The sequence below is a fragment of the Hippocampus bargibanti genome, linkage group LG17 (assembly GCF_051943395.1).
Source record: "Hippocampus bargibanti isolate YZ-2025 linkage group LG17, ASM5194339v1, whole genome shotgun sequence".
Lineage (NCBI taxonomy): Eukaryota > Metazoa > Chordata > Actinopteri > Syngnathiformes > Syngnathidae > Hippocampus > Hippocampus bargibanti.
The window spans coordinates 15,972,563-15,985,180 of record NC_142750.1 but is presented as its reverse complement, the minus strand read 5'-3'; the positions used below and the strand labels follow the sequence as shown (position 1 = coordinate 15,985,180).

Genomic DNA, 12,618 nt, shown 5'->3' with positions numbered 1-12,618 from the left:
ACCACCCTGAACAGAACCCAGTGACCATCACTGGGCAGATATACAAGAAAATGTCTCAGATATGAAAAACTGGACAGCACCAGACCCGGATATGGTCCACACCTACTGGCTAAATAAACTCACAGCACTCCATGAGCGCCGAGCAGCACAAATGAACCATTTGCTGATGGATGGGAGTCCCCCAGGATGGCTCAAAGGGTGCAGTTCCATCCAACTATCGGCCTATACCTGTCTCTCCAGACCATGGAAGGCATGTCAGGCATGACCATGTCAGGCATCATTGTGGCTAAGATAAGTGGACATATGGATCAATACATGAGCGAAGCACAGAAAGGCATTGGTAGAGATGCCAGAGGCGCCAAACATCAGCTGCTGGTTGACAGAACAATTGCACAAGACTGCAGGTCCCACCATTCCAATCTGTGCTACAGGTACAGATTACAAGAAAGCCTATGATTCGATGCCACACACATGGGTCAATAAATGCTTGGAGTTGTATAAGGTCAACAGGACCCTAAGAGCCTTCATTGCAAACTCGATGAGGATGTGGAAAACCACACTTGAAATCAATGGCAAGCCACTTACGCAAGTGTCCATCAAATGTGGCATATAGCAAGGTGATGCACTCTCCCTACTGCTGTTATGCATAGAACTGAATCCCATCAGCTAAGTAATCTCCAAGACAGGCTACGGATACCGCCTCAGAAATGGAGCTACGATCAATCACCTCCTCTACATGGATGACATGAAACTGTATACTAAGAGCCGAAGGGACATAGACTCCCTGATCCACACAACCAGGATCTACAGCAGTGACATCGGGATGTCATTCAGGCTGGAGAAATGTAGTCGGATGGTAACCAAGAGGGGCAAGGTCGTCCACACCCTGAAGGAACAATAGCATACATTGAAAACCGCTCCAAGTACCACGATATACCACAAGCCAATAGCAACCTTGAACTGTCAACAAGGAAAGCGGCTAGGGCCAAGTACCTCCAGCGGGTGACCAAGTCCCAAGGAGCCAGCTCAATGGCAAGAACAAAACACGGGCAATAATCAGCGATACCCTGACAGTGATCAGATACCCTGCAGGAATAACAAGGTGGCCAAAGCAAGAGATTCAGTCCACAGATTTTAAGACCTGAAAGCTTCTCACCATGCATATAGGGTTCCATCCCAAATCCAGCCCCCTCAGACTGTACACAAGCCGTAAGGAAGGAGGTGAGAGCCACTGTCCAGGATGAAACATCCAAACTGCATGAATAAATCAAAGAAAAGGCTCCAACGGATGATGTACTCAGAGAATGTCTCAGACAATGGGGAACGGAGGATGAGGTGCTGGAAGAGGGACAACCATGGACTCGGGGCAGTGACCCCAAAACTAGATGAGTGGTTGCAACAGATCCCAGGAACAACATCGGATATCCCGGTCCAGAAAAGCGCAGTGCTGAGAACAGCACGGATACTGCACAGAACCCTCAAGCTTCCTGGCCTCTGGTAGAGGACGCGAGCTAAACATGGGGGACAGACACCACCCAAGGGGTGAGACGATTATCATCTTGTCAGTCTGTATCTGGAAGTCCCACAGGACCTTTGCTAGGTCATTCTCTCCCACCTTTGGAGGTGTTTTCCCATTTTCACCTTGTGGTTTCCAGTCCATATTCTGCACAGATGTTTTGGTAGACGTCAGCTCATTGTCATCTCGGTGAACCATTTTATTTCAAACGAACAGCAAATGTACGAGTGGGTGATGACGTAGAAATCCCGTCTCGCGAGCATTTGATTCCTGCTTCGCAAAGTTTTTCACCTGTTTACTCAACACACCCCTCGGAGCCTCGGCACAGTCGGGCACATCACAAGGACAACCTAGACCTTGGATCTTGTCAGATATACCACGATATCTGTGCCTCTACGGTTCTGGTGTGTGTGTGTATATGTGTGTGTGTGTGTATCCATGTGTGTGCATACCTTGGTCCCACTTGCTCCAGTTTAAAGATATGTACTGTTTCAGTGTTGCTGGAAGCACAGAGGAATTGGGCGTCAGGGCTGAAGGACAAAGAGCTGATGTTGACGTACCTGCAGACAAAACAGACATATAACGCAAACACAAAAATTTAAAGCTGGCTAAATCACAGAGATGACTGAAAAAAAACATGTTCGTACATGTCATGCAGTGATGTTATCAAGTGATGCAGTATGTAGATGTAAAATGCGGTCGGTGTCTGACCTCTTCATACCACGACGAAACTCAAATAGACGGAAGCCCTCGGGAATGGAAAACACTCGGATTACAGTGCCCTAAGAGACAGTGAGGATGATCTTTACCCTCCTTAAACATGAACAACGCACATTTGCAGGATGCCAGATGCTGAGGAAAACAAAACAGGGACTTGCAGCTGTAAATACTGCTGTCACCGGGTGTATAATTTGCAGTACTATAGATAGGGCTACTGTACATGTGGCCTGGATAAAGAGGATTTCTTTCACTTGTATCCTGCTTTACCACCGATAAGGCATTCTAAGCGCTTCTCATTAAGCTACTGATGAACCAGCATTGGGAGCAACTGGGGGTTGGTTCAGTATCTTACTTAAAGACACTGAACATGGTGACAGGGGCCGGGATATCAAAACCGCAAACTCTTGGCTGGAAGCTGAAAACCATTTAACTATGCCAGTTCCAATTATGCATTACAACCTTGAGTTTGGAATGATCCTTCTTACAGGTACAGTACAGTAATGCACTTTTTTTTGGCTACGTGAAATCATCTTCGAAAGGATGAGCAGACAGATCCGTGTTGTGCTTCTTGTAAGCTCTGTGCGTAGCTCATTGAGATTGCTATGTTTTTTAAAACTTTTTATTGGACCTATTATTGTTTGATGTACAACCCACAAAACATATAAAACTCAAATGTCTGCTCCTCTGCTGCAACTGTGCAAAATGTGTGAGCAGCCATAAGTTTCAGCTACACCCATGCTTTTTCCAATTACAATTCTGCCAGCAGCACTAAGTGTGTATTTGTGCATACATAAGTATATACTATACACAGTATGTCAGTAAAAGTAGAAGAATAAAAAATAATCGATAGACGTTTTTTGTGGTTAGTAGAATGTTTGAACTTATTTACATCCTCATCCTCCTTGGCAGTCCATCGGAGTCGAACGTGACGTAGCTTCTGCTGGAAGCTGAAGCCTGCACTACTAATGGATTCGGTGTGAGGGATGGGGCGCGCAATTCCATCCTCCACAAACTTGGCCACACCCACTGTATTCCAGTGTCATGAGTGAGGAACTCAAGAATACCTTCAGGTTAGTGCGGTTGCAGGGGGCTGCCGGTAGTCCGATCTGTTGGACTCCGCCTATGCCCACCTCCATGTGCGGGTTATTTACATACAGTTGACAATACAGTACATATTGATTTACAAAGCGCTTTAACAACAGCTGAAGCTGCAACAAAGCGCTTAACATGTACAGGTATTGTATACAGGAAATAAAGCAGTCACAAAGTTAGTCGAAAGCACCAGGGAGTGATATCAAGATGAAGTCGAAGGCCAGAGTACAAGTGACTTTTGAGACGGGTTTTAAAGATGGGTAGCGAGGGGGCTTGCGGAATGTTCAGTGGCAGGTCCTTCCAGGGAGTGGGACCAGCAACGGAAAAGGCTCAATCCCCTCTGAGCCTCCGATTAGTTTTTGGCACATCTAATAATGTCTGGTCAGCAGACCTGAAGCATCGGAAAGGTATGTAGAGGTGGATGACCTCGTGGTGGTAAGGAAGAGCGAGGCCATTTAGAGATTTGAAGACAATAAGTCTAAAAGAAAAAAGAAAAACAAAATAACTCTGAAATGTATCAGGAGTCAGTGAAGGGGTGCCAGAGTTATGTGCTCCCTCTTACGAGTACCAGTCAACCACGAAAGCGCTCACTGTAAGGCACATTAAGACTCATCGATATTAAAACAGCACATATCAGATAAGATATGATTTGTAAAGATGGTGCATCTATCAGTCAGGATTACCCGCTCCGAGGCGCTGGCAAGTTTGGTGGCTGATGCATTGAAGCAAAGAGCTGCCAGAGGACTGTCGTGCGCCGGGACCATCACCACTGTGCTCTGAAACAAACAACAGGATTTTACAAAACATATATGTTGTAAATCCCACTGAAATGCACTCTACTTAATTTGGGTCCAAGTTGCGACGGCTGCAAATTCTCCATTGTTTTTGTAGGAATTATTATTCTTATTCTGATGGTGAAGAATCACTTTATTGGTGCGCATATATATATATATATATATATATATATATATATATATATAGTAAAGTCTCGTTATATCGATATTCAAGGGAGTCCGAAAAAATATCGATATAACCGGGACTATCGATATATCCGACCCTGTTTGCATGTAATTTTCTCCGTGCGTGCATAGAAATAGTATCGATATAACCGGGACTATCGATATATCCAATATCGATATAACGAGACTTTACTATATATATATATATATATATATATATATATATATATATATATATATATATATATATATATATATATATATATATAGTAAAGTCTCGTTATATCGATGTTATATCGATATATATATATATATATATATATATATATATATATATATATATAGTAAAGTCTCGTTATATCGATATTCAAGGGAGTCCGAAAAAATATCGATATAACCGGGACTACCGATATATCCGACCCTGTTTGCATGTAATTTTCTCCATGCGTGCATAGAAATAGTATCGATATAACCGGGACTATCGATATATCCAATATCGATATAACGAGACTTTACTATATATATATATATATATATATATGTGTAGTTTGCCTTATAACTTCATGTATTTGTAGTGTATACACTCATATCATGTTTCAGTCTAATGTTCCACGCCTTAAGTCACAGCCGATTGGCTCCCTTTGAAATGAGGTAATTCCCACAAAGGTATACTAAATAACATCTGTTGGGGGAACAGCCTCCCCCTTCTTCACTGGTCCCTTTCTCTCTCTCTTGCTCGGCGCTCTGACTGAATTATAAATATTCTTTTTGTATATCACCTTACTTCCTGCTGATTGAATATTTTGACGCCACAAATGAAGAACTGAACCAGGAAAAACAACAAGATTTAATCTGAAAAGATTCATAATCTAACACAGTTGCAGTACATTTCACCCACGGCGATGAAAACTACAAGAATGGAAATCCTGCCGTACTTTAGTGAATTCGGCGGCTCCATTAAAAATTGTCCAATCAAAAGCTACTCAAACCACGGTTTAATGACAGAATTCACACGGTTTAATGGGAGTGTTTCTTGTTTAACAGTGTTGGTTTTTTTTTGCTTCCTTGATGCTTTCAGAGGATGTCGTTTTCCAGACTAAGCCATCATGCTCTTTTTTAAGACGCTTCCTCAGTATTTCTTACAGGTCATTCTCCCAATTATTGATAAATCAGCCTTGGCTATTATCATCAGCAGTATGTCTTCTATTGTAGTTCCCCAACAATTTAAATATATGGTAATGCCCCTCAGTGCGACAAATGATGCACATAACCGCTGGTATAGCGGTCTTTTAATAAACAAAAATGTAGCAGTTAGCACATACATAGAGGAGCTGTTGTTAGCCATAACTCAGACCCATGCTCATCTCACTCAGACTGGTGCCAGAGTGGACTTCCCTCTTTGGAGACGCTTCCCTTCTCTCAATGACTCTCTTTCAACTAATCCAGCCGTCAAAAATGCAAATCACAAACACCAGATTACAAGTGGTGAAACCCGAGCTGAAGAAAACCCGACCTTGGTCATGATGGTCCAAGTTATCTTTTATTTATTTTTTAATCTGGGTAAAGCGGTGCACGTGCAGTGAAAGTAAATAAACATAATACCACCGAGGTCTTCCTGTCAGGTTTTAAAATGATGCATAGCATAAAGTCAGGTTTATTAATTTTTTTTTTACTTCTTTTCCTTTTGGATTTACCTCCAGATGTCGCCACAGCGAATCAGTGTCCTCCATCTTCAGAGGTTTGATTTCGGAATCAGAAAGCCTTTAATAGTCCCACAATGGGGAAATTTGCAGTCCACATCAGCAATTTGAAAAGAGTTGCGGGGGGGGGGGTTGAAAAGATAAAAAACGTAGTATTCTAAGCATCATAGAAATGTCAGAGGCCTGAAATGTATACTCTAACTATGCAAAAATGTTTCATAAAGAACTGCACATAGTGAAAGTATAAAAAAAAGCATCGTTGACATATGTAATCAAATATGCCTTTTTATACTTGCATTTTTTTTGGCCAAGCTTTTTGAATTAGATGATCCTTCCTGACACAACCCTCTGTATTTATCCGGGCTTGGGACCGTCACAATAAGATACTGGCTTGTGTCATCTTGTGTCTACAGACCAAGCAACTCTATGAACTTAATAAAGATGAAGATGCTCGATAAAAGGCAATGACAGCAAGGATAATAAAATATTTCGATTTTTTTAAGACTTGCTCTTGTAAAAGGACACTGCAGTTTATTGGGATTGACAGATTGGATATGACTGATCACAGTATTCTCGTGGCTCGTTTGCAGCACCTGGTGGGCATGAGTGTTTTTCTTTGCTGTGAACCCTGCTCCACTTCAGTATGGTGGTTTCACAGGGTTCAATTCTAGGATGTCTGCTATATTCATTGTATCTTACACCATTTTTCGTTTCCTAACTGATATCAGAAAAACGTTTTATAGCTTCTAAAATACCCAAAACACGCAGGCTGATATTTTTAGTCAAATTCAAAACACCAATAAAAAATTTCAGAAAGTCCCGCCCCCAGTTCGTGACGTCACGCCAAGACGTCTTGCCTTGCTCGAGAATCAAAACAATGGCTTTAGATTCTGAGAAGATGCTTTCTTGTTACGCATCCAGTTATGAATATGATTCAAGTAGTTCTGAAGAGGAAGGTAACATTTTGCAATCGATTAAAGGTCTTCCGGGTCATTTTGAGGCATCAAGACTGATATGTAGCGTCCCAGAATATGCAGAAGATGGCTCCAGAGCTCCGTTGGAAATGGGTTGATTTTTCTGCTTGGAATTTGTGTCAGAGAATATCAATAATTGTCTTGGTGCAACACACAACGATTCACCATCGCGTTATTTATGTGTTTTCCTTCTATTTTCGCCATCAACATGGATCAACACGAAGTTTTCAGACCAAACCAAGTACCGCAAAATGCATTGTGTGTCCTTTCTCGGTCAGGGGCGTTCCTTCCGTGACGTGACGTCAGGACTCGTCACCAACTCAAAAACAAGACTTCCTGAATGTCCTTTAAAGGACAACCGACATCACTGGACAAGTTGTGTCCATAATTTGTAAAATGGCTTCAAATGACTTCTACTGAGCATATTTTACAAAGATTCCACTGTATCTAGCTATGTTTTACGTTTTAAGACTCCCGCTGAATATTCCAGAAGTCTTGTTTTTCAGTTGGTGACGAGTCCGTACGTGACGTCACTGAAGGAACGCCCCTGACCGAAAAAAAAGGACACATTGTAGCAGTCCTTCCATCACGTCACTGCTTGCTTGGTCTGAAAACTCCCTGTTGCACCAGAAAGAGCCAGAAGAGGGCGCCCAAGGTCCATGTAAGGAATTTATCAGCCTGTGGAAACGGGCTGATTCATTCCTCACAGGAGCTCGGTGGCCATTTTCTGCCTCTTTTTGGGTGAGACATTTCCCCCCAATGTTGCCTCAAAATGGCACGGAATAAATTCTTTAATCGATTGCAAACATGTATGAACTCTTCAGAACTATTTGAATCATATTCATAACTGGATATGTAACAAGAAAGCATATTCTCCGAATCTGAAAAAAAATGCCCAATTCACAGCTCAATTTTTTGCAGATTTTGGACACTTTAAGTCATTTTTATTGGTGTTTTGCATTTGAATAACAATATCATACCGTGTGTTTTAGGTATTTTAGATGCTATAAAACGTTTTTCTGATGTCAGTTACGAAACAAAAAAGTGACGTCGGTTGTCCTTTAAAGGACAACATTTTCTGGGACGCTACATTGGACTCCTGGCGGCTCGAATTGATACAGGAGGACTTCTTTAATCGATTGCAAACATTGATGCTTTCCTCTTCAGAACTATTTGAATCATATTCATAACTGGATCAGTGATCCCTGTACCCTGTACTATTCCATTCTGCTTGTTGTAAAGTGATTTATAAATGTAGTTGAGTTGTGTCCACTACAATACAGTCTGTAAATACAGCAAGTAGAAATACAGTGATACCTCAGCTTATTACTTAATTGGTTCCCAGAAAGAGTGTGTAAGGCAAAAAGTTCATCTGCCAAACATTTATTTCCAACAATAAACCATTAAAAATTAGAATAATCCATTCCCAGGTCACCATAAAACAGAATTGTATAATAAATAAGCCTTAAAACTACACAAAATATATCTTATTTTTCATGTATAATAAATGTGCTATTGTATTGTAATTAAAGAAATAAACTGTACTTTATAATAAAGTCGTTTTATTTACCTTTGTGATGGTAGTGGTCAATGGATGACAAACTTCCAGGTTGCCTCTTGATGATATCCGAGTGAAGTTGGCGTGCTTTCTCGGCGATAATAGTCACAATGTCCCCTGCTAGCTGCTTTTCGTTAATCCAAATCAACAGATGTTTTTCAACCTCTTCTATTGCCTGAGACCGTTGCTTAGACAACACAGGAACACCCTTAGCCACATGTAGCAATGGTCGATTTAACATACTGGTAGTGGGACGCTAAGTCACACAATGGCACACCTCGTTCGTGTTTCTCGATGATCTCCTTCTTCTGCTCGACCATAATTTTGTTTTGTGTCCTCTATGGCTGAACATTAACCTGTGGTGGGATCTTTTCCGGTCCCATAATAGCAAAAGTATCCTTAATAACAAACCGCGTATGCACTCAAGGAAAGGGGTGATGAAAAATAGTTGTTCGACCGTGTGATTTGGTGTTCTTCCGCCGAAAACTAGTCCGCCAGCCACCGTAGTGCTCCATGTGGTTTGGTTCGTTTGCCGAAAACTAGTTCGTATGCCAAGATTATATTCTCGCGAATTGAATGTTTGTAAACCGAAAAATCTGTAAACTAAAGCGTTCGTAAATTGAGGTATCACTGTATATCAATTTGTTTGTGTATTGTCATTCAAACTTTCTTTGATTTGCAATGACGATGGCATTGATAAAGAAAGAGAATCTGAAGCTTCAGGAGCAGCAATGGGATCAATCATGGGATGATTCTGCTAAAAAATGGTACATTTTCATGTCTCTGCCACCATGTGTCAGGTCTCCTCACACTGAGGTGGGCAGTAATTTCCTTTGTACAACTCAGTCTTGTCTTGTATCTACTTTATTTTTCTGTTTTGTTGATGCGAGGGTCTGTTATGGCTGTTGCTCAGAATGGCATGCGTGTGTGCATGTGTATGTGCGGTCACAGGTCGGGAATGGGAGGTTAGCTGTTAAATTAAAAAGATATTCAGTCAAAAAAGGTTGTTCAACTAATTGGTCTCTTTGATACTATATGGCCTGTAAATGTTGCCTCATGCAGTATTTAATACAAAATAACATAATAACTTTCACAAGGTGATATACAGTAAAGTCTCGTTATATCGATATCGGTTATATCGATCGTACCGCTTATTACGACACTATTTTCATTTCCCTTGCACATTTCTAGTCTTTTTATGTATAATTAGTACCGTTTAGTACGATACCCGGTTATTACAATAATCCGGTTATTACGGTGCTCCTTTTCATCCCCCGCCGGCCATTTTTGTTGTTTATATCGATATATCCGTCGCGCCATTAGTCAACTTGGTCACGTGTCTTGTTACGTGAGCCGCCATCGGTCGCGCCATTGGTCGACTTGGTCACATGAGCCGCCATCGGTCGCGCTATTGGTAGACTTGGCCGTGTGACTTTGTCACGTGACACGCCATCGGTCGCGCCATTGGTCGACTTGGTCAGGTGACTTGGTTACGTGCCCAGCACCCGTGTAGCAGAGCCATTTTCATTTTCAGACGCTAGCTCGTGTGTAGCAGACGAGATTGAAGTGTTTGTGTTAAAAGGTAAAAATGGGAAGCAGAAGAAGATTGATGACTTTTTTAAATTGTATACATAATACAATAAGATGTAAGCGTTGCAGTTTCCCTGTTGTGTTATGTACATGCCCACTGTACTGTATATGAATGCAATCGTCTTTTGCAACAATGTTTCTTGTTTTGTCTGCTGAAGCGCGATGATTTTGAAAATGATTAACATTCCATACTGTGTATTAAAGGACAGCCGATGTCACTTTTTATTCAAATGCAAATAAAAATGACCACGCCAAGACGTCTTGCATTGCTTGTGAATCCAAACAATGGCTTCAGATTCGGATAATATGCTTTCTTGTTACACATCCAGTTATGAATATGTTTCAAATACACTGTAGTTCTGAAGATTAAAGCATACATGTTTACAATCATTAAAGAATTATATGTGCCATTTTGAGGCAACATTGGGGGAACATCTCTCACCCAAAAAAAAGGGAGCTAATGGCCAGCTCCGTTTCTTATATGGCGCTTGGCTGCCCTCTTTTGGCGGCTTTTGTTTAATGCAGTTCGGCGCAGGATCGGATATATCAATAGTCCCGGTTATATCGATATTTTTTCGGACTCCCTTGAATATCGATATAACGAGACTTTACTGTATTTATTTAATTTGAACCAGATTATTTTCTTACAGACAGCGTATTTGTTTTCTGTGTTCTGATTTGTTTCTTACCATATTTTTGGCATCATAAACTAATATCTCTCCCATCGTAGCACTCGCGGGGTATGCCAGGTAGGAGTTGGAATGATTGGTGGATAGAGCACAGAGGCCTGAAAAGAAATCATTTTAGTGCAAAAGTGAAAAAGAGAGAAGAAAAGAGCTTTTGTATTTTTTCATTTTACACAGACAACAAACAATAGCTGTTCACAGTGAAACATTGACATGGGTGTACATGCTCCATACATGCTTGTTATCAATGTGTGATCCAAACGTATCCAAATGTCATGAATTATTTGAACTATTGAGGTATCTCCAATGGTCATTGCAAGTTGGACACTTATTATCCTTAGTAGCAGACAAGCAACGATAAAGTCGAACAAAATAGGTTTCTGTTAGCTGTTTTGTTACACCTGCAGCAGTTGTGTAACTGCTATATAAATCAAGATGCATTGTATAATACCATTTTTGTGCCTCAAAGTGGTGAAAGGCGGTGAAAACTGATTCAGAGGACAGTTTATGCTGTTTCTATCATTGTTTGTGTTTGAACCAAGTTCTATGTTGCTAGCAACCACACATTTGACGACAGTGAGGTTAAAATCTTAGTGAAAGAAAATAGATGGTTTGAAAGGGAAGTAAAAGAAGCTATTTTCATAAAACAGCAAAACCCTTCACTAAATCGCCATGGTGGGATGAAGTTTAATTTGGACCGTTCTTACAAGTGACTTCTTAGACCATGTAGGCTTAGTTATGCTGATTAGGTGATACCAGGGCAAATGGGGCAATCACGCCAGTCGTAGATCCCATAATCAGGCAGGACAATGGAAGTAATCAGTCGGGACAATAGAAGTAATCAGTGTAGCCTCAGGGAATAGTCCTCTGGAGCAGATGACTATTCTCCAACCTGAGAGCAGGCACCTATCATAGCAGAGTCCGGCACCGCCATGTCTGGACAGCAGGGATATATGTATATATAGGGCCAAAACTACCAGCAAATTCTAGTTCGCTGACAAAGCCTCTTGGATAAAAGCGAAACGTCCGACACCTTCAAAGAAGTACAGATGACGGCTGAAGAAACCTACTCATCGATGGACCACTCCTGAACGACTGAGAGCTTACACAGACTAAGTTCTATTCTATGTCAATCAAAACAAAAACAAATTTAATTTGTACAAGCAATGCTTGGGTAAGCAATGCTAGTTGTTCAAGGAATTCACCTGGATGTCACTATTTTAAAACAAACAGATAAACAAAAAAAGCGAATAAATAAATAAAACAAAAACACAATTTAACATAAATCCAAAATAATTGTGTTGCGTAACTGTAATACATATTGAACTAGCGGCAACCCAAACACATACAGTCTATTTGAAAGGATGTGCTTGTAATTTCATTGATGAAACGCATTACATCACACAAGGCATTTTGAGAACCAAAAAGGTGAGTTATATTTTTCAAACACTAGATTTAAAACTGAACCCCGGGATTCATGGGAATGGGTAATAGGCCACCTTGGGTGCTCCGGTTTCCTCCCACATTCCAAAAACGTGTGGCAGATTAATGGAAGACTCTATGAATTGTCCTGAGGTGTGAATGTGAGCATGGGTGATTGTTCGTCTCTGCAATTGGCTGGCAACCAGTTCAGGGTGTCCCCCACTTTCTGCCCAAAGACAGCTGGAATAGGCTTCCGCAAGACCTGCGACACTTGTGAGTATAAAGCGGATCAGTAAATTGGTGGATGAATCCAGTAAATTGATATTTCTTTAATTCACGAGCCGAACCAGGAATCTATAATTTTTCCAACCAGAAATCTGCAACGGCTTCAAAAAGATAAT

General features: G+C 41.0%; 1 protein-coding gene across 5 annotated transcripts in view; it reads right to left on the bottom strand.

The window, feature by feature from the left end:
• wipi1 (WD repeat domain, phosphoinositide interacting 1) overlaps positions 1-12,618 on the bottom strand; it is a 39,706-nt gene that overhangs the window by 19,899 nt on the left and 7,189 nt on the right. For all 5 annotated transcript variants that reach the window (XM_089018019.1, XM_089018017.1, XM_089018018.1 and 2 more), the window contains exons 5-8: positions 10,799-10,896; positions 4,012-4,104; positions 2,228-2,298; positions 1,969-2,076 (exon numbers count right to left, since the gene is read on the bottom strand). In XM_089018019.1, the coding sequence (XP_088874145.1) occupies positions 1,969-2,076; positions 2,228-2,298; positions 4,012-4,104; positions 10,799-10,896 (370 nt within the window). The remainder of the gene's footprint in view (positions 1-1,968; positions 2,077-2,227; positions 2,299-4,011; positions 4,105-10,798; positions 10,897-12,618) is intronic.